The 22,438-nt window shown below is 39.0% G+C and overlaps 1 protein-coding gene across 2 annotated transcripts in view; it reads left to right on the top strand.

Moving 5' to 3' along the window:
* Nucleotides 1-22,438, top strand: part of hip1rb (huntingtin interacting protein 1 related b) — a 59,971-nt gene that overhangs the window by 2,621 nt on the left and 34,912 nt on the right. For both annotated transcript variants that reach the window (XM_007239702.4, XM_007239701.4), the window contains exons 2-3: nt 21,526-21,589; nt 21,751-21,893. In XM_007239702.4, coding sequence (XP_007239764.2) covers nt 21,526-21,589; nt 21,751-21,893 — 207 coding nt within the window. The remainder of the gene's footprint in view (nt 1-21,525; nt 21,590-21,750; nt 21,894-22,438) is intronic.

The following is a 22,438-nucleotide window of genomic DNA, read 5'->3' as shown; positions in this document are numbered from 1 at the left end:
GACATTTTGAAGGGAAAATGACAAGCAGTGCTCAATTTAGACATTTAGGGGTGTAGTCTCTTCGGGGGGTACTCACTTTTGTTGCTGGTGGTTTAGATATTTATGGCTGTATGTGGAGTTATTTTGAGGGAAGAATAAATTTCCACTGTTATACAGTGAGGAAAACAAGTATTTGAACACCCTGCACCTTTGCAAGTGCTCCCACTTAGAAATCATGGAGGGGTCTGAAATGTCTGAAATCTTAGGTGCATGTCCACTCTGAGAGACATTAAAAAATTAATTAAAAAATTAATCCCGTGAGTATGATTTTTTTTTTTATTCTTTTGTGATACTTTGTATTTCAGTAATTCAGTTGAAAATTTAAAAACACACATAATATAGATGCATTATACACACAGAGTGATCTATTTTAAGCAATTATTTCTTTCTAGTGTTTCCACAATCAGTCACGGTTTGGAGAGACATGTCATCTGCTGGTGTTGATCCACTGTGTTTTATTATCAAGTCTAAAGTCAGTGCAGTTTTGTTTTCACACAAAATCTTACAGCACTTCATGGTTCCCTCTGATGGCAACTTAAATGGAGATGCAGATTTCATTTTCCAGCAGGACTTGGCACACTGCCCACACTGCCAAAAGTGTCTTAAATAATATTCTAATTTTCTGAGATAATGATCTTTGAGTTGTCATTGACTGTAAGCCATAATCATCAACAATAAAAGAAACAAACGCTTAAAATACACGGTGTGTAATACATCAATTATTGAAAGAAAGTAACTTTTCAATGACACTCTTATTTTTTTTTAATGTACTAGAAAAAAAAGTGGAAGACCCAGACAACTTTTTAATTAAGCTTCTTCACATCACAAAGGTACTGGGTACTTAAATTGATTAATTCTGTGCTTGTAAACATGTTTTATTGCATGTGAATCAAAGTATGTTTTGATGTACACAATTTAAATATTGTCATTTAAATACATGCATTAAAGAACATTATTGCATTTAGTATTACTTTTCATAAAAATTAAAGCTTAACTTAAGTTAAAGTTTAGCTTCTCTTTTTTTATTGTTTGCATCCCCACATATTTTTTTATGAAACAAATCCTCCGCAGATATGTGTAGTTTCTTATTAGTTTTATTAAGCAAATTATAAAAAAAAATTTACTTTTTGATTCTGGAAATTTTTATTTCGTACCGCTGATATAATTAGATTATTACCTAGACATTTTATCTTAAAATGTGTTAAACACATCTGATAGAAAAGTTAAAGTTTTCACCTCAAAAACACTTTTAGTGATAACATTGTCTGGGAGTTTACAATGTGGCTCCTTTTTTGTTATCAAGAAGACCATCCAATATTACAACTGTCCCTGGTCTCCCCTACATAATACAGAGCATTTGGAATGTACATTTTCCATTAAAAGGATGTCTTATAACTGTTTAGTCATTGTTCAGGAAACTGACCCAGTGTACATCATTGTACTTGGTATTCAGGTGTTTTAGTCTATTTTTTACATCATGTTTTGTTCAAGATCATAATTTTGAAGTAGACTTGGCTTCTTTTGACAGTGGATGTCAAGAATCATGATCTTGCTTTACTGGTCTCTGTGGAAACCAGGCATCATCTGTCTATGAATGAGGTGTGGTCTTCAGAGAAAGAGGGTAGAGGAGAGGAGGAAATGGAAATAGCTTGTCTATGGGCATCTAATCGCAACACTAAAAGCATAAAAGAAAATGTTAGGTTTATAAACATACTGATTTACTGAAACAGCATTTTACATCAATATAAGAACGTAATTTTTGTTGATGCTTCGTTGACCTTAAATAGAAAGAATAGCGCTGCTAAATAGGACTTGCAACACTTAAATGCAATCCACGAACTGCATAATGCTGCAAAACCCATTTGTGTAAAATCCTGTAATATTACTCTACTGTGTCAGTGTACATGCTTCTCACTTTACATGTAATTTTTTTTTATCTCTCAGCCTGTTAAATGGCAGTGACTCTAGGGCAGGGGTGTCCAAACAGGAAATTATATATCGCGATAGCTATAATAAGCTGGACGATAGGATTCGATAAACTTTATTTTCTATTTCCCGTTTAAGTAGCGCTGCAAACAGGCGCTACTTCTCTCCCATTTACTGGATAAACATCATTTCTAGGATAAGTTTATCTGCACTACCAGGGAAAACTCACCTTAAATATGTGACATGCGTCTCGTCCCCAAGATATTTAGAGAGGTACGCTTGTTCAGATTTCTGAAGGCAGGTAACGCTGCTCTGCTTTCTGCTAGTTAGGTTAGCTTGTCTGAGTTCAGAGTTAGCACTGTTTACGGTGTAAAAGGGATCTGTGCAATCTGTCATCATTAGCAAGGTTCCTTCACTGCTTTTTACACTCTAATAAACTAATGGGTAACGCACGTTAGCGTGTTAGTCCACTTTCAGTGTAAATTAATGTTAACTTCAGCACGAGTGATGGGTTAGCATATAAACACAAAGAGAAGAAGCACTTTCTGTTTTTTTTTTTTTACTAACTCTCACTGTTTCTGTTAGAAAACCCTGAGAGCAGAATTCTCCTCTGTCTTTGTGTTTTTAGTTTTTAACAGATAGAGAGTCTGTTGTTCTGGATATTTTACTAAATACAGAAGATTATATAATCCGTGTAGCTGCATTTGAACGGAGATAAACATTGCTGTTACTAAACTGGATGAGTTTTAAATACACTTGTTAAGTAATGTAAAGTCTAGTCTACTGAAAGCCAGAAATGTTAGTATTAATCTGTACCGCAGTAGAGATTTATCATTTCAGAAACTTGATTTTATTCGTCCCACCTCCACTTGCTTTACTATTTTTTTACTACTATTTTAATAAACAATAGCAGTAAATAATCTCAAAATAACAACAAATAGAAAATAGAAAAACAGTAAAACATATGTAATACATACTTTTTATATGACCAAAATATATTAGACTAAAACTAGACTAAAATGTAACTAAAACTATTATACATTTTAGTCAAAAGACTAAAACTAAATCAAGATCACCTGTCAAAATGAACACTGTGATATACTCTTGTATTTTGCTTTACGTAGCTGCCTGCATTCAGGGAGGGGAATAATCCTTTGATTTAATTTCATAATGTCTCTTAATATTAAACTCCTTAATTACGACAACTTTTGGACTCTTTGGCCAGTTTTTCTGCACTAGAAATACGCACTCTCTCCGCTTTCAGACTCTTTGGCCAGTTTTTTTGCGCTAGAAATGCGCAACCTCTCTGCTTTTAGACTCTTTGGCCCGTTTTTCTGCGCTAGAAATGCGCACACTCTCCGCTTTCAGACTCTTTGGCCAGTTTTTCTGCGCTACAAATGCGCACTCTCTCCGCTTTTAGGCGGTTTCTCAATCTGCGTTCTTGTCTGTACTTGTGTTCTTGTGGACTCGTGAAACATCATCAGTCGCAGCCCAAGTACTGTTCCAATTCAGAAGATCACAGTTAGCCAAGTACACAACTAATACCCAGGTGTGTGTTCTTGCTCCTCCCACTTTATGGAGGATGCATGGAAGGTGACTTGTGTGGACTTCTTACAGCCCGATAACCCAGAATGCACCTCACAGCAGTATCAGCGCAATGCAGGATGAGAAGGTACATAACTGTAAGCACCTGTACGTTTTCAAACCAGTACTGCTGTGTGCTAAAATAATGTTTTAAGTATTTTTTAGGCGGGAATGTAAGGGTTCAGACTTCAGATATGTGGTTTATTTGTTAAGAAAGCGGCTAGGTGAAAATGTGCTCCTACGTTTTTACGTTCCAATTACAGAACAACCGTCCCGAGTCCTCCTGTCCTCGGGAGTCCTCACTCGCGATCCGAACTTCCCAAGTCCGTACTTGCCAAGTACAGGAGTCCAGACTTGTGTACTTGTGTATTGAGAAACGGCCTTAGACTCTTTTGGCCCGTTTTTCTGCACTAGAAATGCACACTCTCTCCGCTTTTAGACTCTTTTGGCCCGTTTTTCTGCACTAGAAATGCACACTCTCTCCGCTTTTAGACTCTTTTGGCCCGTTTTTCTGCGCTAGAAATGCGCACTCTCTCCGCTTTTAGACTCTTTGGCCCGTTTCTGACACCCAGTGTTAAAACTTTGAATCTCACATTATAAAAACCTGCTTAACAGCGGGCCAACTTTCATTCTATTTCTAAAATACTTCGCGGGCCGCTCCAAAAAAGGAAATGGGCCGCAAATGGCCCGCGGGCCGTAGTTTGAACACCCCTGCTCTAGGGGGAGCAAGAAATAAATGCCAGTTATCACATAAAAAAAAAAAAATTTTGTTGTTTAAGAAGCACGTTGCAGGTTTACGTTTGGGTCCATTATTATTGTGCAATTCTATCAGTAAACATTATTATTTGCCAAAGTTTAATAGTAAGGTTAATGTGGACATAAGGGGAAATAGGTTAATGTTCAATCAGAAGTCCTGAAACATTTTGTAAATTAGTCAATAACATGCTTAGAGGTGGTAAGAGCCAAACTGATTTTTACACTAGACATAGACCCACACTCCTGGCTTTAAACAGAATATAATTTACGCTGACTACTGAGATAACATACAGTCTATTGTTGATTATTTTTAAGCTTGCTAAAAGGTGACAAAAAGGACTTTTCATAGTCATCCTCTCAGGTGTTTGATTTATTTTGAAGAAAATACACTGTTTTGTCTTGCAGTGTGTGGCTGGTTTATTATTTAAGTAGTGCAACTTTTTTTTAAATTGTGCTATAAATTAAAGGTACAGTATGTCATATTTACTTACCAGTCCAAGATGTTTGAATTGGGCCAAGTATCACTGATTAAGTTTGGTGATATTAAACAGACCATAATACATAAACAATTTCCATGAAGTTAGTGTAGGTGCTGGTGGCATAAATCTCATTAAGTAATCAGTCTTATAAAATTACTTGCACCTTACAAATATTGTAGTTGTAATTAATATTAAAAATACAATTGTTTATAAAGTAATTAATTAAAAAGCCACAATATCAGGATTTTAATCAATGACTAAAATTCTGATACTGCTGACTCAATTAGATTCTGAAGGTTTTAAATTGAATTCTTTTATATGGTTATTGGCAGCAACCAGCATTCATGAAATCAACACAGACGAGAGAGAGAGATTGTTTGTTTGTTTGTTTGTTTGTTTGTCTGTCTGTCGTCGTCGTCGTCGCGAGAGAGAGGCGAAAGGGGTTTTTCGCACATGCGGAGTGTGCGCACGTGTAACCGTGCGTCCACACCGAACGCGACGCGAGCGACAAAGCAGCCGGAAGTCATTCATTTTCAATGAGAGCGAGCGACACTGGGCGACAGGCAGCGACGCGGCGCGACGCGATGCGAAGCGGGCGGTTTGAGCGACGCGAGAGAGTTGACCAGAACTTAACTTTATGCAAATGAGCAGCGACGACTACCAATCAGAAACAGATTCTCATGTGTCCGGCCTGAAATCGCTGCTCTGATTTTCGGTTCCTACTGAAGATTTATTCCGCCAGCAAAACGGAGAGAACAGAACTGATCTGAGCTGATCTGAGGTAAAATACTCCACCACACCAGCAGCTACCCCACTATAGTACTATCCTTACAGAATTACCTTATTTAATAGAAAACTATATATTAAACTGAGGAAATTATTTATAAATTAACAGAACGATTTATGACAACTAAGGGAATATTTTTTTAAATTAACAGAACCTTTTATTGAAACAAAGGGAATTATTTATTAAAGTTAACATAATGATTTATTACAACTGAAGAAAGTATTTAATACATTTAACGTAACAATTTGTTCAAACTGAGGTATGGAATTTGAAACGATTTAGGTAAAACTGAGGGAATTATTCATTACATTTTACAGAAAGATTTATTAAAACTGAGGGAATTATTTATTAAATTAAGAGAAAGACTGTTTATTAAATCAAGAGGATGATTTAATATATTTAAGTAAACATTAATTACAAGAATTTATTTAATACATTAAGTTAACAATATTTGAAATTATGGACAAATTAAGAGAATGATTTACTACATTAAGAAAAATAATGTATTATATTTAAGTGAACCCATTTATTGTAATATGAAATAATTATGTTAAATAATTGTACTTAAAAATAGTTATAAAAGTTTTTAATGTTTAGGAATTGTGTAGAGAGGCTGAACCCTTGTTTCTGTATGTGCCGTATTTGGAAAACGCCCACCAGCGACAGCTCGTTCTGAGTGAGACACGCCCCCAAGCGACTCATCGCCTGTTGGACAGGCGACACAGAGCGATTTTATCGCGTTCGGTGTGAACGTACAGTAAGGAGCGTGCGTGCGTACGTGCGTGTGTGCATGAACAAAGGATAAATGGCACTGATTTTAAACGTGGAGCGTGGCTCTGTACTGTAACTGAGATCAGCTGTTCTTTGTTCAGGTCTCTGTTGAGTCAGAACAAAGAACTGAAGGTGACTATTTTTAAAAGACGGATTTAAATCTATGCTAGATTCTAGTTTTAGAAGAGAGAAATACAGTAGCTGCATTTCAGTGTTAGAAAAGAGAAAGAGATTTACATGCAGAGAAAAATATAGGTTGGTTTGCTCACAGATTTTAGTTTAGAGTCTAAACAGTTGCAGATTTCATTAATAAAAATAAATTTATGTAAAATGTAAAATACAGTAAGTTTAAAGATGAAATGTTCTTTATCTAAACTATGCCCAGATGATTTAAAGTTCAGTCTTACACAATGGATATGTTAGAAAATATCCATGTTTTCCGTCCTCACTGGATTGAGGGAATTTTCAGCTTTCTTTCAGAAAGGTTTTGACGACGTCCAGGAAACTCTTCTGGGATAGGTTCGTCCTTCTGGCTTTGGATCCAGGAAAAGTTGTACGCAGTTAAGAAAGGGGTCTGGCCGCTTTCCTTGTCTTTTCGGAGCTGTGTCTCCCGTGTAAGCTTGTCTTGAAGAAATAGCCGTGTGGAAACATTGATCAGACGTTTGGCTAAAGTTGTAATCTTGAAGATGTAGGCCTTGGTGTTTTCTTTTTTCTCTTGGTAGAACAAGGAGAGGCCTTGTTGTCCTGTCTCTCTGTTGAGGTGGCTGCCTGTTGCTGGCAAAACTCAGAGAGACCTACTTCCTGTCTCAGGAGTGCTTTTGTTCCATGTGAAGCCACACCCCTATTTCTTACTCTAGTGTTGCTTGCATTGTGCATTACTGGTGGTGCTGTCACCTACTGGCTGGCTAGGGTACCTACATTAGTCTACAGTAGATGCTGTTGTTAAATATTTTATGTGGTTTGAATGTAAACTACAATGTTTGAAAAAATAAAGGGAACACATCCTAGATCTGAATGAATGAAATATTCTCATTGAATACTTTGTTCTGTACAAAGTTGAATGTGCTGACCACAAAATTACACAAAACCATCAATTGAAATCAAATTTATTAACCAATGGAGGCCTGGATTTGGAATCATGCACACAATTAAAGTGGAAACACACACTACAGGCTGATCCAACTTTAATGTAATGTCCTTAAAACAAGTCAAAATGAGGCTCAGTAGTGTGTGTGGCTCCACGTGCCTGTATGACCTCCCTACAACAACTGGGCATGCTCCTGATGAGGCATCGGATTTTCTCCTGAAGAATCTCCTCCCAGACCTGGATTAAAGCGTCCGCCAACTTCTGGACAGTCTGCGGTGCAGTGTGGTGTTGGTGGATGGAACGAGACATGATGTTTCAGATGTGCTAAATTAGATTCAGATCTGGGGAACAGTCAGGAAAGTCCATAGCATCAATGCCTTCATCTTGCAGGAACTGCTGACAGACTTTAGACACATGAGGTCTAGCAATGTCCTGCATTAGGAGGAACCCAGGACCCACTGCACCAGCATCTCACAATGGCTCTGAGGATCTAATTGTGGTACCTAGCGGCAGTCAGGGGACCTCTGGAGAGCACATGGAGGTCTGTGCGGCCCACACCATTACTGACCCACTGACAAACTGGTCATGCTGGAGGATGTTGTAGCAGCAAAATGATCTCCATGGCGTCTCCAGACTCTGTCACGTCTGTCACATGAGCTCAGTGTAAACCCACTCTTTGGCGAATCTGCCAAAATTGTTTTACTTCGGCAAATGCAAACGTTCTGCTCTGTGTTGGGCTTGTGAACGTTGGGCCCTCATGCCATCCTCATGGAGTCGGTTTCTAACAGTTTGTGCAGACACATGCACATTAGTGGCCTGCTGGAGGTCATTTTGCAGGGCTCTGGCACTGCTCCTCCTGTTTCTCCTTGCACAAAGGCGGAGGGAGCTGGGTTGATACCCTCCTACAGCGTCCTCTATGCCTCCTGTTGTACTGGCCTGTCTCCTGGTAGCGCCTCCAACCTCTGGACACTACGCTGACAGACACAGCAAACCTTCTTGCCACAGGTCACAATATTGTGCCATCCTGGATGAGCTGCACTACCTGAGCCACTTGTGGTAGCATGCGACGGACAGTACAACCCACACAAGTGTGAAATTAACCACCAAAATTCAAAAGTGACCAAAACATCATATCGCATATCACGATATGCGGTATGACGCAAGATGCCTTTATTTTACAACTATATAAATGTTTTTTATAAATACTTTTTAACGTGCTTTTTGCGGCTAATATAATATATTTTTAGTTTAAGGGCTAACGAGCTTCACACGTGCTTTACTCACCCAAATAAACTTAAAGCTTAATCTAGGGCTCCTCAGGACAACAAAGTTTTTGGAGCAGCTGCATATCAGCATGAATCGTGCATTTACAGGGGCACTCTGAGCTGAGTGGACGGCTTGGATAAAAAGCGCGAGATATAATTTAATTAAATGTATTTTAATCATAATATAAATAACAGGTGTGCCGAATTTTGACTCCCCGGCCGAATCCGACTCTCCGAGTGCACTCGCGTCTGGTGAACGTGGGCGCTAGAGGTTACTCTCCCGCTGTCCGTTATTTTTTGTGTGTAAATAACGCTTTATATTTATATTTCACTCAGAACACAGCAATATATAAAGGCAAACTAGGACTCTTGTTAGAAAGTGCTAGTTTAGTTGTATATAACGAAAGAAAGAAGGGTATTGTAGAACTAAATAACTCGTAGGCTATGATGATCATTATTAGGAGAACATGTTAAACACAGCTTAATCGTAAAATCTGCGAAGATAACCAAGTTCAAATCTGAATACCTGACATTTGCCGAAATGATACTCCTCTGATCTCAGCACCTTTCAGGATGAAGAGCACAGCACAATCTCAAATAAAAATTTGCCTGGAGACGAAAGTGACACTGAAGGTACGCCAGAGCGCTGTAAAAAAGTAGCCGACTTCAAGAATAAAATGATAATATTAAAAAGAAGGAAAAGAAGGCTAACTGGGTGGCCAGTTTAAGAAGCTGTGTTAAGATGATCTGTTACAGGGCTGCTGGGATTATTATCAGTTATTTACATTTATATCTTGCTCTAGTGCTCTAGTGTTAGTTATTATACAGTGTCCAGATTTTGCCGTGGAGGCGTAGCTACGCACAGCCAAGCCTTCGGCACCAGCGCAGCGAGACACGTCCAGCCGGGAGAGCGCATGGTGCTGAGCAGTTATATTTTCTTTATAACTGGTTTTAAAGAAATACTTTCAACAACACCCGTTTTACCCTCCCATTAATTTATATTAGACTTCTATAAAAAGGATAATAGTTTTTTAATGTAATATGTTAATATAATTTGTCCTACATCTTACAATTACATTTGGTCACATCTAAAACATTTAAAATATTGGAATAAATTATCGGATTTATCAAAATTGTAATATAAATTCCCCACTCAAATAAACATCTTAAAAACATTATATTATTTTTATTTTAGGCCAGCAATTATAATTAAATATAGTGTTACAGATTTAAAGCATGTATCATGTGAGCCATTTATCGAACTGTCCCAAATTCCATTATATACATATTTTATATTATTTTTCTTTCCTGCGGGAGGCTGCAGGTAGAGATGCCTAGCAAAATCTAAACACTGTACTATTTAACTATAACTATAAACCTTAGGTTATAAATGTAGATAATTTACTATGAGGACGTGCTTGCCTCATTATTCCACGTGCGAGCATCCGTGGGCCGGCGCATTCGCTCAATTTATTTTTTTTATTCAGACAATTGTTTTTTTCCCCAGCATTTTATTTTTTACTCAGTAATGGGGAGTTTTATGTAGCAAAGTAAATTACTTGTGTCAAAATGTACTTGAGTAAAAGTAAAATTACCTATTTTAAAAACTATTTTAAAAAATTACAAATTACTCATAAAATCTACTCAATTACAGTAACGTGAGTAAATGTAATTCGTTACTTTGCACCTCTGATGTTAAGTTACAAATAATGTGTATATCAATACTGTGATTTATCAGAGACTCACAACCTTTGTCCTCATCAGTTTATTTTATCTGCCACACTGTTAGTTCTAGATATTTTTTTTACAATTAATTATAATACAAATAATTAATAATACAAATATAATATATATATATTTTTTTTTATTTGTGTTCAACTCTGCTGTACATTTTTGTTTTAGATAGAATTATTGCAACAAAGAACATCATTCTTGCAAAATGTGTATTTATTAAACTTGTTAGTATCAAAAATAACACTGCACAATCAGACAAAGTAGTGCAAAATAAAATAAGTTTAAATATAATGACTTTAAAGTGCTACCTGTGTTTAAAATACTGTACATATTAAATTAAGGACCATGTAAGTCATATTAACAACAAAATGTGTTCTTTTTTAAATCGTTTCTGAACAGTCACGTGAAATATATTCTTACCTCTTCCCATAGCTCTCCTATTGGTTGTTGACATTGTTTTCATCAATATTTGCATGAGCCGAGTCCTAAGACTTGAGATAATATTAAACACGGTTGATCTTATCGGAGCTCCAGGACGTGAACCCAACTGACTAAAACTTTCACTCATAACCACTTTACATTAAACGATAGAGACGATGTGATCGCGACTCGACTGAAGCTCAACTCTAGCCAGACTCTCCGAATTTTTTCCTTACTCTGGAAATTTGTCTGCAACTGTCTGAAATCGCTTGAAAATAAGCGAAAATAAGTAAGATGTAAGTTGATTTACTTGGAGTTATATTGTGTTAAGTGTTTCCTTTTTTGAGCAGTGTATTGAACCCTAGTCATACATGAATCACATTTGTTTGTTTCCTGACCTTGACTGTCGTAAAGGCAGTTTGTTGAACTAAGCTGATAAGGACTAAAATGAAATGTAGTGGTGTGTCACCACATAGCCCATAATAGATCAAGACTTAATCAAGGCAAATGCACAATACAGGGAGGGTCTGGCATCTGGGTTTGCTAATGAAAGTAAGAGAAGACCAGGTAGGTCAAGAATAACATCATCTATATGAGGACATGTGTACAATGTATTGATTACATGGAGTACAGTATGTTGTGTTTTTTTTTTTTTTTTAGTAAATTAATCCAGTGTATGCAATATATGAGCAGTATCATCAGTATCGTGATAATGCTGCACGCTGGTGGTGTTTCCATTGGCAGGGAGCTGTTCACCATTAAGCTGGGGATTCTGCAGGACTTTCTTCTCAGCCACAGTGTAGCTGCTGCTAGACCTGTCATAGTAATTGTTGTTGACTTATTGTACAATTTATTTAGACGCAAGCTCAGTAATTGTAATTGTTTGCTGACCATAATATTGGCAAGTGTGTTTACTTAACAAAAACAGCTCATTAACCTGAAATGAGCAGAAATTGTCAGAATTGACCATTTATAGTTTACTGTTTTTATTCAGGATGTTAAAACATTTGTATAATCAAATTACAAAATCATTGTATTCTTAAGAATGAAAAGGTCATTACTTTTAAAAGAGTAATTACATTGTTATTCTACTAGATCTCTGAACTTGAGCTATCTGTTAGAGGTGACTGTGCTGAAGTTGGAGTTAAGGTCAATAAAGGGCTAATGGAAATGTGTTTCCTTTGCCTAGATAAGATGGGTGCAGCACGAAAAAAAAATCCTCAGTCTGTCCATGCAAAATGCAAACTGATTAAGTGATTGTGAATGTGCCTTCTTCAGGTGACTGAAAACCAGTTTCTCAAAGCTTTTCATTGTGTGAGTGAGTCAGACAGGGTGGAATCATTCAGGCACACTGCAGCAGCCTTCTTCGGATCCAGTTAATGTGTGTTTAAGCATGTGGGAACAGTAGTCTGGACCAGTGACATATTAAAAATGTGGTGTATTGTTGTTTCTGTTGCTGTGGTCAAAATAAGCTTAGAAGTAATTAAATGCTTTGATGCACTGCTAGATAGGGTGGTTCGTGGGAATGGTCTGCAGTCTGTGATAGTCTGAATGATGAATGACTCATAAAATAGTCTTTTTTAGGCCCAGAGAGTGTAGAAACAAGGTGGTTTTTAATGAAGTGGATGAATAGCGTAGTTTCAAATATGTAGGCCTATATGATGTGTGTGGCAAGGCTAGTAAAAGATTAGAAATTCAAAGAATATCAATCCAAATCAGTGTCAGTTTGTTTACCTTAATCCAAAATGCATCCATCCCAGTGTCTGTGAAGTAATTAATATCACCAAACATGTCTAAAATAATGCAGGACTGAAGCAGTACATAATACTTTCTGTAGAAATTCACAGAGCTTGCAGTTCTTCATAACACATCTGCCATTACTCCCAAAACTTAATGTTTTTATCTTAGATTTGACTTTATTACTACACTTCACCTGTCAGACCTCTAATTCCTTTTTCACTGCTGAAACTCTATTCCACACCACACGCCTCCCAATCCACTCCACACACTACCCACTCTATTCCACACCACACGCCTCCCAATCCACTCCACACACTACCCACTCTATTCCACACCACACGCCTCCCAATCCACTCCACACACTACCCACTCTATTCCACACCACACGCCTCCCAATCCACTCCACACACTACCCACTCTATTCCACACCACACGCCTCCCAATCCACTCCACACACTACCCACTCTATTCCACACCACACGCCTCCCAATCCACTCCACACACTACCCACTCTATTCCACACCACACGCCTCCCAATCCACTCCACACACTACCCACTCTATTCCACACCACACGCCTCCCAATCCACTCCACACACTACCCACTCTATTCCACACCACACGCCTCCCAATCCACTCCACACACTACCCACTCTATTCCACACCACACGCCTCCCAATCCACTCCACACACTACCCACTCTATTCCACACCACACGCCACCCAATCCACTCCACACACTACCCACTCTATTCCTCACCACACGCCTCCCAATCCACTCCACACACTACCCACTCTATTCCACACCACACGCCTCCCAATCCACTCCACACACTACCCACTCTATTCCTCACCACACGCCACCCAATCCACTCCACACACTACCCACTCTATTCCACACCACACGCCTCCCAATCCACTCCACACACTACCCACTCTATTCCACACCACACGCCACCCAATCCACTCCACACACTACTCACTCTATTTCTCACCACACGCCACCCAATCCACTCCACACACTACGCACTCTATTCCTCAAACACGCCACCCAATCCACTCCACACACTACGCACTCTATTCCTCACCACACGCCACCCAATCCACTCCACACACTACGCACTCTATTCCTCACCACACGCCACCCAATCCACTCCACACACTACGCACTCTATTCCTCACCACACGCCACCCAATCCACTCCACACACTACACACTCTATTCCTCACCACACGCCACCCAATCCACTCCACACACTACCCACTCTATTCCACACCACACGCCACCCAATCCACTCCACACACTATACACTCTTTCTTACCACACACACCCAATCCACTACACACTCTATTGCTCACCACATGCCACCCAATGCACTCCACACACTATCCACTCTATTCCACACAACAATTGTAAGAGCTTTGAATTTGATACGAGCAGCAACTGGTAGCCAATGGAGCACAGTGAGCAGTGGGGTGATGTGCCCGTTTTGGCTGGTTGAAGATCAAGCATGCTGCTGCATTCTGGATCATCTGGAGGGGAAAGGGAATGACTTTTGGCTCACTGATTGGTAGGGGTGTGACGAGACACTAATATCACGAGACGAGACATGATATTGGGCTCATGAGAACGAGACGAGACGAGATTTAAAAATAAAATTTTAAAGAAAACCTCAAAAATGAAAAATGGCTTGAAAACTAGAGTTTTATTTGAGAAAATTATATAACACAAACTTAACACATATTGATTTTATAAGAAATAGAAATAAGAATAAGAATAAAAAATAAAAATACAACTTTTCTAGGTCTTATATAGTGCAAACAATAAGTGCAAGCCACAACCAGTCATATTAAGACTATGGTTTGTGTTTTTTTTTTTCTCCTAAATCTCTTGTAATTTAACTATTCATAACCATAACCAGTCATACTTATGACCGAATGTATCTCCTCCCCCCCCCCCCCCCCCTACGTTTGCATACACCACAAACAGTACGTAGTTGCACTCCTGCTTTTTTTAATAAAACAGCAACAATTAACCATGCTGAATTACAGCACACTTTTAAATCCATCAAATATAAAAACTACATATTATGCAGGATGCTTAAAAATATATGTAAAAAATTCACTCATCGCTTCACATATATTCAGTTACAAACCAGGTAGCAGCCAAGTTAACGTTATATATAGCTGATGCTGAGCTAAACGTTTGCCATATAGCCAAATGTTTTTACAAAAGGTATGCTGGTAACCAGTGCTAGTGCGTGAGGCGCACTTGTATTTGCAAGTAATGGTGTTTCCTTTTTTAAGGTTTTGAGTGTTTGCCCCCTTCCTGAGTTCTTATGCTGTTGCAGGTCTGTGATGCTTAAATAATTTAGATCACCAAATTTAAATATAAGACTGAACAAAACATCAAGAAAAACACATAATGCAGTTTATAAATAAAGATTTTTTAATTTTAGTATTGTTTAATGTGTAAAATTGTATGTGCAGAGCGCTGCTGCCAGGGTCCTGAATTGCAGGGGAAAGAGGGATACTTGTTATTTAGAATAGATTTTAAGGTATTCGTGACATTTTTTCAATGTCTTCATGGCCTTGCTTCTCTTCGCCTTAGTGATGTGATTGTATGTTCCAGCCAGGGCTCACAAGTCTTTCCACGGTAATCTGCTGCTAGTTCTTAGAACTTAGTGGAAGATTGAGGAGGATACTTTTATCTACCTAAGAAGCTCCAAGCAGTTTCTCTCCCCATAAACTCAAATTAACTCTGTTGTTTACATGAGTTGTGTAGACACTTTAATATCATTTTAAAATAATATATGTTTAATTATTATTTATTTTTATTTAATAGATTTATAGCTTAATTGCACAAAATCTAAATGAGCTTCATTCAGTCTAAAGGTAAAAGGATTCATGGTTAATTCAATTGTGGAAAACACTCAGTGATGAATCGGCCCTTCATAGCTTTTTGCACAGTAACTTTGTGAATCGCTTTAATTCTCAGTTTTCAGTCACAACCACGCGTTCTGAAGTACAATCCAGCGTTTACTTTGAGTTTCGCAGCTGTGTATGAGGTCAGAGCGTGATATCAACAATGTTTTGAATCACTGATGATTTGACAATGACAGGGTTCGTACAGGTGCTTGAAATCCTGGAAAATGCTTGAATTTTAATGTTTTCCAGGCCTTGGAGAAAGTGCTTGAAAATGTTTGAAATTGTAACTGCATTTACTTTACAATAAATAACTATCTGACTAAATATGTTCTATAAAAAAAAAAACCTGGAGGTTGTAAAACGGCTCGTTTTAGGCACTAAAGCTGCGATACAAGCCCCGGAGATTGGCTCGATCACCTCTAAAGTTTCAGTAAAAAAAAAAATGATTGAAAGTTATTTGCCTAGTGATCTTTTGTGTCTCAGTTTCATTATTAACCCAATCAAGTTGGATAGCAAGCAAACTCTACAGACAGGTGATACATTTTAAATCACAAAATGTCTGCAATTACCAAACACAATTCTGATTGTGTTCACATAAACAAAAAGCAAATCAATAATTTTGAGTATATGTATGTATAAATGCTCTCAACTCACCCCCAAATTTGACATATTACAGTAACTGCTCAATTAAATGAATAGGGTAAACATGCGGTAAAGAACATTTGGTATTTAAATTGTGTGAAACTGACACTAATAAATCCATAATTCCTGCTATTTACTTACTTAGAATTTTTTTTTTCTCAGGAGCATAGTTGCTGTGAAGTGTGGAGAGTAGTTTTACGATATATTGAATATCGCTGAATCGCAGTTTTGAGATCACTGTTGTCATTAATTTACCACAGCTGAAAGGTGCTGGAAAATCTTAAAAATGGGCATTGAAAGTGCTCGAAAAGTGCTTGAATTTTACCTTGGAAACGTTGTATGAACCCTGCAATGAGTCGACTTTACGCTCAACCCAATGCGTCTAAACATCACAGATTTCATGATAATTTACAAAATATTACAATATCACCACTGTAATCCACAGGTAGTAGAGCCAACAGTACTCCTTAACAACACAAAAAACACTTTATGTATGAAAAAGTGAAAGGTGACCTACAGCTGAGGCATTTGGTTGTGTTTTTCAGTTGTGACCTGAGCAGTTTACAGGCTACATTATTTCTTTTTCCAAATGATTTGGCTATGAGCTAAAAATGCAGGAAACCTGTGCTGAATGAAATGAAACACTAAACTAATGCTTTATGTTGGATTTGTAAACTACTAAAAGTGGAATTGTACAACAGTACATCTTAGTGTAAATGATTGTGGTTAAGCATTAGCGTGCTTGCATTGTGGAACTAATGCCCTTTTATCAAAATGCAAACAGTAGTAACTATAGAGACCATTTACCCAGCCTTTTTCTGGCCATGCAGAATCTAATCTGAACTTATTCTGATATGCTAATGCTCTGGGGGGTGGGGACCAGTCACCATCATGAAATATATGTGAGTCATCACTCGTGTTAAAGACTCTAGATAGACAAAGAACAGATATTTGATAGTGGATGTAAGTAATTTTTGTCGTGTGATGTTTTGTACCTTAAAGTCTTGCATGCTCAAAATACTGAAACAATCCAATGTTTCCTTGTGACTAAAATAGTATTAATAAATATATTTTCAATTTAATTTAGGTTCAGTGCTAAATAGGGCTGTCCCTAACGATTATTTTTTAAACGATTTTTCTAACGATTATTTTTTTCGATTAGTCGACTAATCTATTCATTGAGAAACATATTTAAATAATTATTTTACGTTTTAAAGCAAACGATAAATTACTATATTTATATATAATAACAACAACAACAACAACACAAGCCTACTAAACCAAACCCCACACTTATAATCACTTACATGTACAGCACGTTGTTTAGATCTATAACGCTAAAAATGGATAAGCTCCCATACACCACAACCGTGTGTTGCACTGTTTTCTGTGACCGCTAGATTTTGTGACCACTGGCAAGTAGTTCTCAGCAGACCGGTGCACTGGCCGATTCGAAACGTGTTCGTTTCTAATGTTTACCCCGACTGGCCAAAACGGTTCAGTTTAGGGCTGAGGGTAAGGTGTAGGTATAGAAAGCTTCCGTTTTGCCAATGAACGCTCATAACCGTGAGCACTGGTCACAAAATTCCGACGGTGACAGAAAACGGTGTGACACCGCAGCGCCGACGGCGCTAGCTAAAATAACTTAAGGCAGCTAGCTTAGCTAAACACCTGAACCTATGAATAATGCTACTGTTTCTGGAAACTGCGAAATGCCATGCACAAATATAAACCAAAACTGTATAATTTCTGCCTGTGGCAGGTTTAAAACCTTTGGTAGACAGCCTTAAGTCTTTTTAAGGACACCCGCGGAGACCCTGATGTAAACGGTAACTTACTGTGTGACCCTGTTGACATAGTGCTCCTGGATGTTTGCGCTTCAAGTGCTCCTTTTGCACGTATGGCAGAGGACCACATTGTTGCCCTTTTGCGTGAAATGCTCCCAAACTTTAGATGCCCGCTGGCGTTTTTTTGTAGCTGGAGATTGCTCTCCGGAGTCCAAGCTCTCTAGAGCTTAGATTCTCTGCCCGAACCCGACATGACATCGACATAGTCCGAGATGTAGGCGTCTGTTTTTTAATTATATTTTTATTTAAAAAAAAAAATAACGAAAACTGAAAGTGAAACTAAACTAATTTATTTATAAGCGCTGTTTTCACTACCGCAGTTCTACAGCGGGGGTGTTGTGCCGATTCTGTCCGCGAAGCGGGAGTCAGATTCAGCAGAGAGTCGGATTCAGCACAAACGCGGCGGCACCTCGCGGTCCGCTGTGTCAGTTGTAAGCGCTCGCGCTCGCTCATTAAAACGCTCATTAAAACGCTCATTAAAACAGCCCGAAAACAGCCAGTTGGAATTTTTGGGCCCGATCTAACCTCTAATGCTCTCCACAGGCGCCGCCATGTTTACGACGCGCCGACGCACGTTATGCAAATCGATGTATTTTTGTAATCGATGACGTCGATTATGTCGACGCGTCGCCCCAGCCCTAGTGCTAAATCAATTGTTTTTTTCCTACATGGTTTTGCAAAAGGTGCTATTATTACAATACTAAAAACTAGTGGTGTCAATCGATTTAAAAATTCAATTAGATCAATCACAGCAATACTCTGTGATTAACTGCAATTAATCGCACTTGTTCTTAAGACAAGTTTTTATAGTGGACATTTAAATGTAAATAAAACAAAGAATTGTAAAAGAACAAAAGAAAGAAATGTAAAATGCAATTATATGTATATTAGTGGTGTCAATACTAGTATATGCTTGTATGTTTGAGGGGAGATAAAACCAACGGGGTGCTGGAATAAAGAATGAGAAATAAAGATAGATAGAACTCTTTTACTTTATTGCAAACATCTTTGTTGTGCAAACAGCTTTGTTGTAAGGATTTCTGAAATAGAACTTCAATAAAAATCTCACAAAATTGTATTATGTACAATACAAAAGGGACACTGATGGACATATGTGAGACAAAAGTCAATAGTGCAGTGTGGGGCGTGGTAGTGGGGGGAAAAATGGACCTGACTACCGTTGAAGGACAGAGGAGTGTGCTGTGTGTGAGTTTTCCTGAAGTCCACAACAATGTCCTGGGTTTACTCTGCATTCAGAGAGAGATTGTTGTGTTTGCACCAGGAGGCCAGGCAGCTGATGAGACCCACCACCGCCGTGTCATCCGCAAACTTGATAAAGATTGGTGTGGACTGGTGAGCAGTCATGGGTCAGCAGAGTGAACAGAAGGGGACTCAGCACACATCGTTGGGTAGCCCCTGTGTTCAGTGTGGTGATGCTGGATGTGTTGCTGCCAACCCGCACTGCTTGTGGTCTTCTGGTCAAGAAGGTGTGAAGGCTGAGTGAAGAACAGTGGAGATGGCATCATCGGTCAAGCGATTAGACCGATATGCAAACTGGTAGGGGTCCAGAGAGGGGGGGAGCATGGTGGTGCATGGTGTTGTAGATGTCTGTATAGACCTCTACGAGTTCCCAGGCACAGTCCTTCAGCACCCGACCAGGAATGTTGTCAGGCCCAGGAGCTTTCCGAGCATTGATCCTGCTGAATGCTCTCCTCACACTGTCTGGGGACAGCGTCAGCACCTGGTCACCAGGAAGAGAGATGATTTTCTGGGCGGGTGTGTTGTTGAGTGGCTCGAACCTTGCGAAGAACCCATTCAGGTCGTTCAGCAGAGATGTGTCTCTGTCGCAGGTCTGTGGATGTGGTTTATAGCCTGTGATAGACTGGATACCCTGCCACAGGTTCTGTGTGTCTCTGCTGTCACTGAAGTGTTGGGAAATCTTCTTTGAGTACAGCCTCTTAGCTTTCCTGATCCCGCGGGACAGGTTGGCCCTGGCTGTCCTCAGGCCTGCCTGGTCACCTGTTCTGAAGGCTGCATTTCTAGCCTTCAGGAGCTTGTGGACCTCTCCTGTCAGCCATGGTTTCTGATTAGCCCGAACAGTGATGGTCTTGAGGTCGGTTACATCATCAGTGCACTTGGTGATGTAGGCAGAGACTGAATGTCCGTGGAGTTGTTGTGGGTGGCAGCCTCTCTGAACATATTCCAGTCTGTTGTGCTGAAACAGTCCTGAAGTGCCTCTGAGGAACCCTCTGGTCACACTCGTACCGGCTGAAGAACTGGTTTGGTGACTTTAACCAGTGGTCTGTAAGCTGGCATTAGCATAATGGTGAGGTGATCAGAGGCTCCAAGGTGGGGGAGGGGGAAGGCTCTGTAGGCTCCTCTGTGTGTGGTAAAGGCCTGGTCCAGTGGGTCTTACCTCCTACAGCGATCGCTCGGTCAGCCCGATAGCATGTTAGCCACTCCAGCTGAACAGCTTGGTCCGGGGAGCTGTTGTTGAGCCAGGTTTTCATGAAAACATAAACACAACAGCCTCTCGCGGTCTTCTGAGTTGACTGAAGTAAGCTGATGTAGTCAACTTTGTTGTCCAGAGAGCATATGTCACAGCCAGAATCATGGTGGGGATAGCTGGCTTGTGTAGGCTATCCCATAGCCTCTCTCGGATACCTCCATGCTTACCCCTCCTCTGCCTTCTATCACGCCGCCTGTGTTGCTTCCATTGAGGGTGAGATGCTGTGGTGGGGGTCGGTGGGGGTGGCGGTGTCCGGAGCAAGCCGCAGACTCGCAGCTCTTCTCTGAGTTTGTGGTTAATCTTCAAAAGTGAGTTTCTGGTTTCTTCAAGTGTTTCAAACAGGAAAACGCTGTTTTCTTGGGAGAGAGAGAAGCCGCTTTGTGTGCACGCTCTGCCATCTTGTTGAGCTAAGCAAAGCTGGGTCGGAGTTGGAAGTCTGAACCGAGACTGGCTCCAGAGCATTACAGCTGGATACCGCGCACCTGTGGATGTCTCCTTGGAGGCGTAGTTAATTTGTGTTAAAAACAAAATATATAACGTGCAAAATTAAATTAATCAGGTTGGTTAACACTTTTTTGTTGATAGCCCTACTAAAAAAACAATTATGTATGTTTTAAAAAAAAAAACTATGGATGCTTTTCTCAGATATCCTAATTATTTTATGTTATCAGCTTTTAAATCAACGTATGTTTTCCTTAACAAAACCTGTTTTTTTTCTATCTATGGTTTATCAAGGATTAAGTCTTTGTCTCCTTTCTGAATATATATATATATATATATATATATATATATATATATATATATATATATATATATATATATATATATATATATATATATATATATATATATATATGTGTGTGTGTGTGTGTGTGTGTGTGTGTGTGTGTCTGTGTCTGTGTGTGTGAACTAGCCTAATAAAGTTTGTTTTTTAATATTGACATCTGTTTCAATTATAGTTATGCATATGTCTTTTCTTCTTTTGCATTAATGTTCAGTTTTTTCCCCCATTAGCTCAGCAGCATCAGTAAAGCTATTAACACCAGTGAGACACCAGTAAAGGAGAAGCATGCCCGCAGTATCCTTTAAACCCTCTCTAGATGCTTCACCCTTACTCAAGATTCACACTCATTTAGTTATGCAGTATATTTAGCAGACTATTGTCTAATATTGTCCAATAAGGTAAACTGAAAGATACTGTTGTCTCTGTTCTTTTGTGGTCCTTGACTCTGAGTTCAGGAATTATCCTTGGAACCCACAGGGAAAAGGGAGCATATACGTTCTGGTCCTATGCTATTGGTCTGCCCTTATCCTCCAGTGCTATTCTTAGCTGGAAATTTTGCCACGTTTTACATAAAGTTCTAAGAGATGGACACACAAATGTAAGTATTTTTTATATTTAATGTTGTTTTTTTTAAATATATGTCCTTAAATGTTTTAATACTGTCCAGCCATAATTTTAACACAACCTGCCTAATACAGAGTTAGGTCTTCCTTGTACCAACACAACAGATCTGTCTATTGGAGACATGAACTCTCTAAAAGCATCCTAAGCTATCTGGCACAAGAACAATAGCAGCAGATCTTTACGTCCTGTAAGTTGTGAGGTAGAGCCTCTAAGGATCCTATTTATGAGATAAAATAAACATTAAATATACATATCAGCAGTTTGGTTTGTGAGGTTTAGCATTCAGTACTGATCCAAGAGTACAGATTCAGTTAATACGTACACTGCATGGCCAAAAAAGGTTACTACCTGGATTTAACTAAGCAAATAAATAGAAGTCTCCCAATGGATAATGACTGCATGGGTGATTGTTTCAGCTGACTACCTGAATATACTGAATATCCAGGTTATTCCATCAATGGATTTTTTCTTCCCTGATTGCACAGGCATATTCCAAGTTGACAATGCCATGGGGGTCAA

This window comes from Astyanax mexicanus, chromosome 22, assembly GCF_023375975.1.
Source record: "Astyanax mexicanus isolate ESR-SI-001 chromosome 22, AstMex3_surface, whole genome shotgun sequence".
Taxonomy (NCBI): domain Eukaryota; kingdom Metazoa; phylum Chordata; class Actinopteri; order Characiformes; family Acestrorhamphidae; genus Astyanax; species Astyanax mexicanus.
Note: the sequence above shows the minus strand (reverse complement) of the source record. Positions and strands in the feature narration are given on the sequence as shown.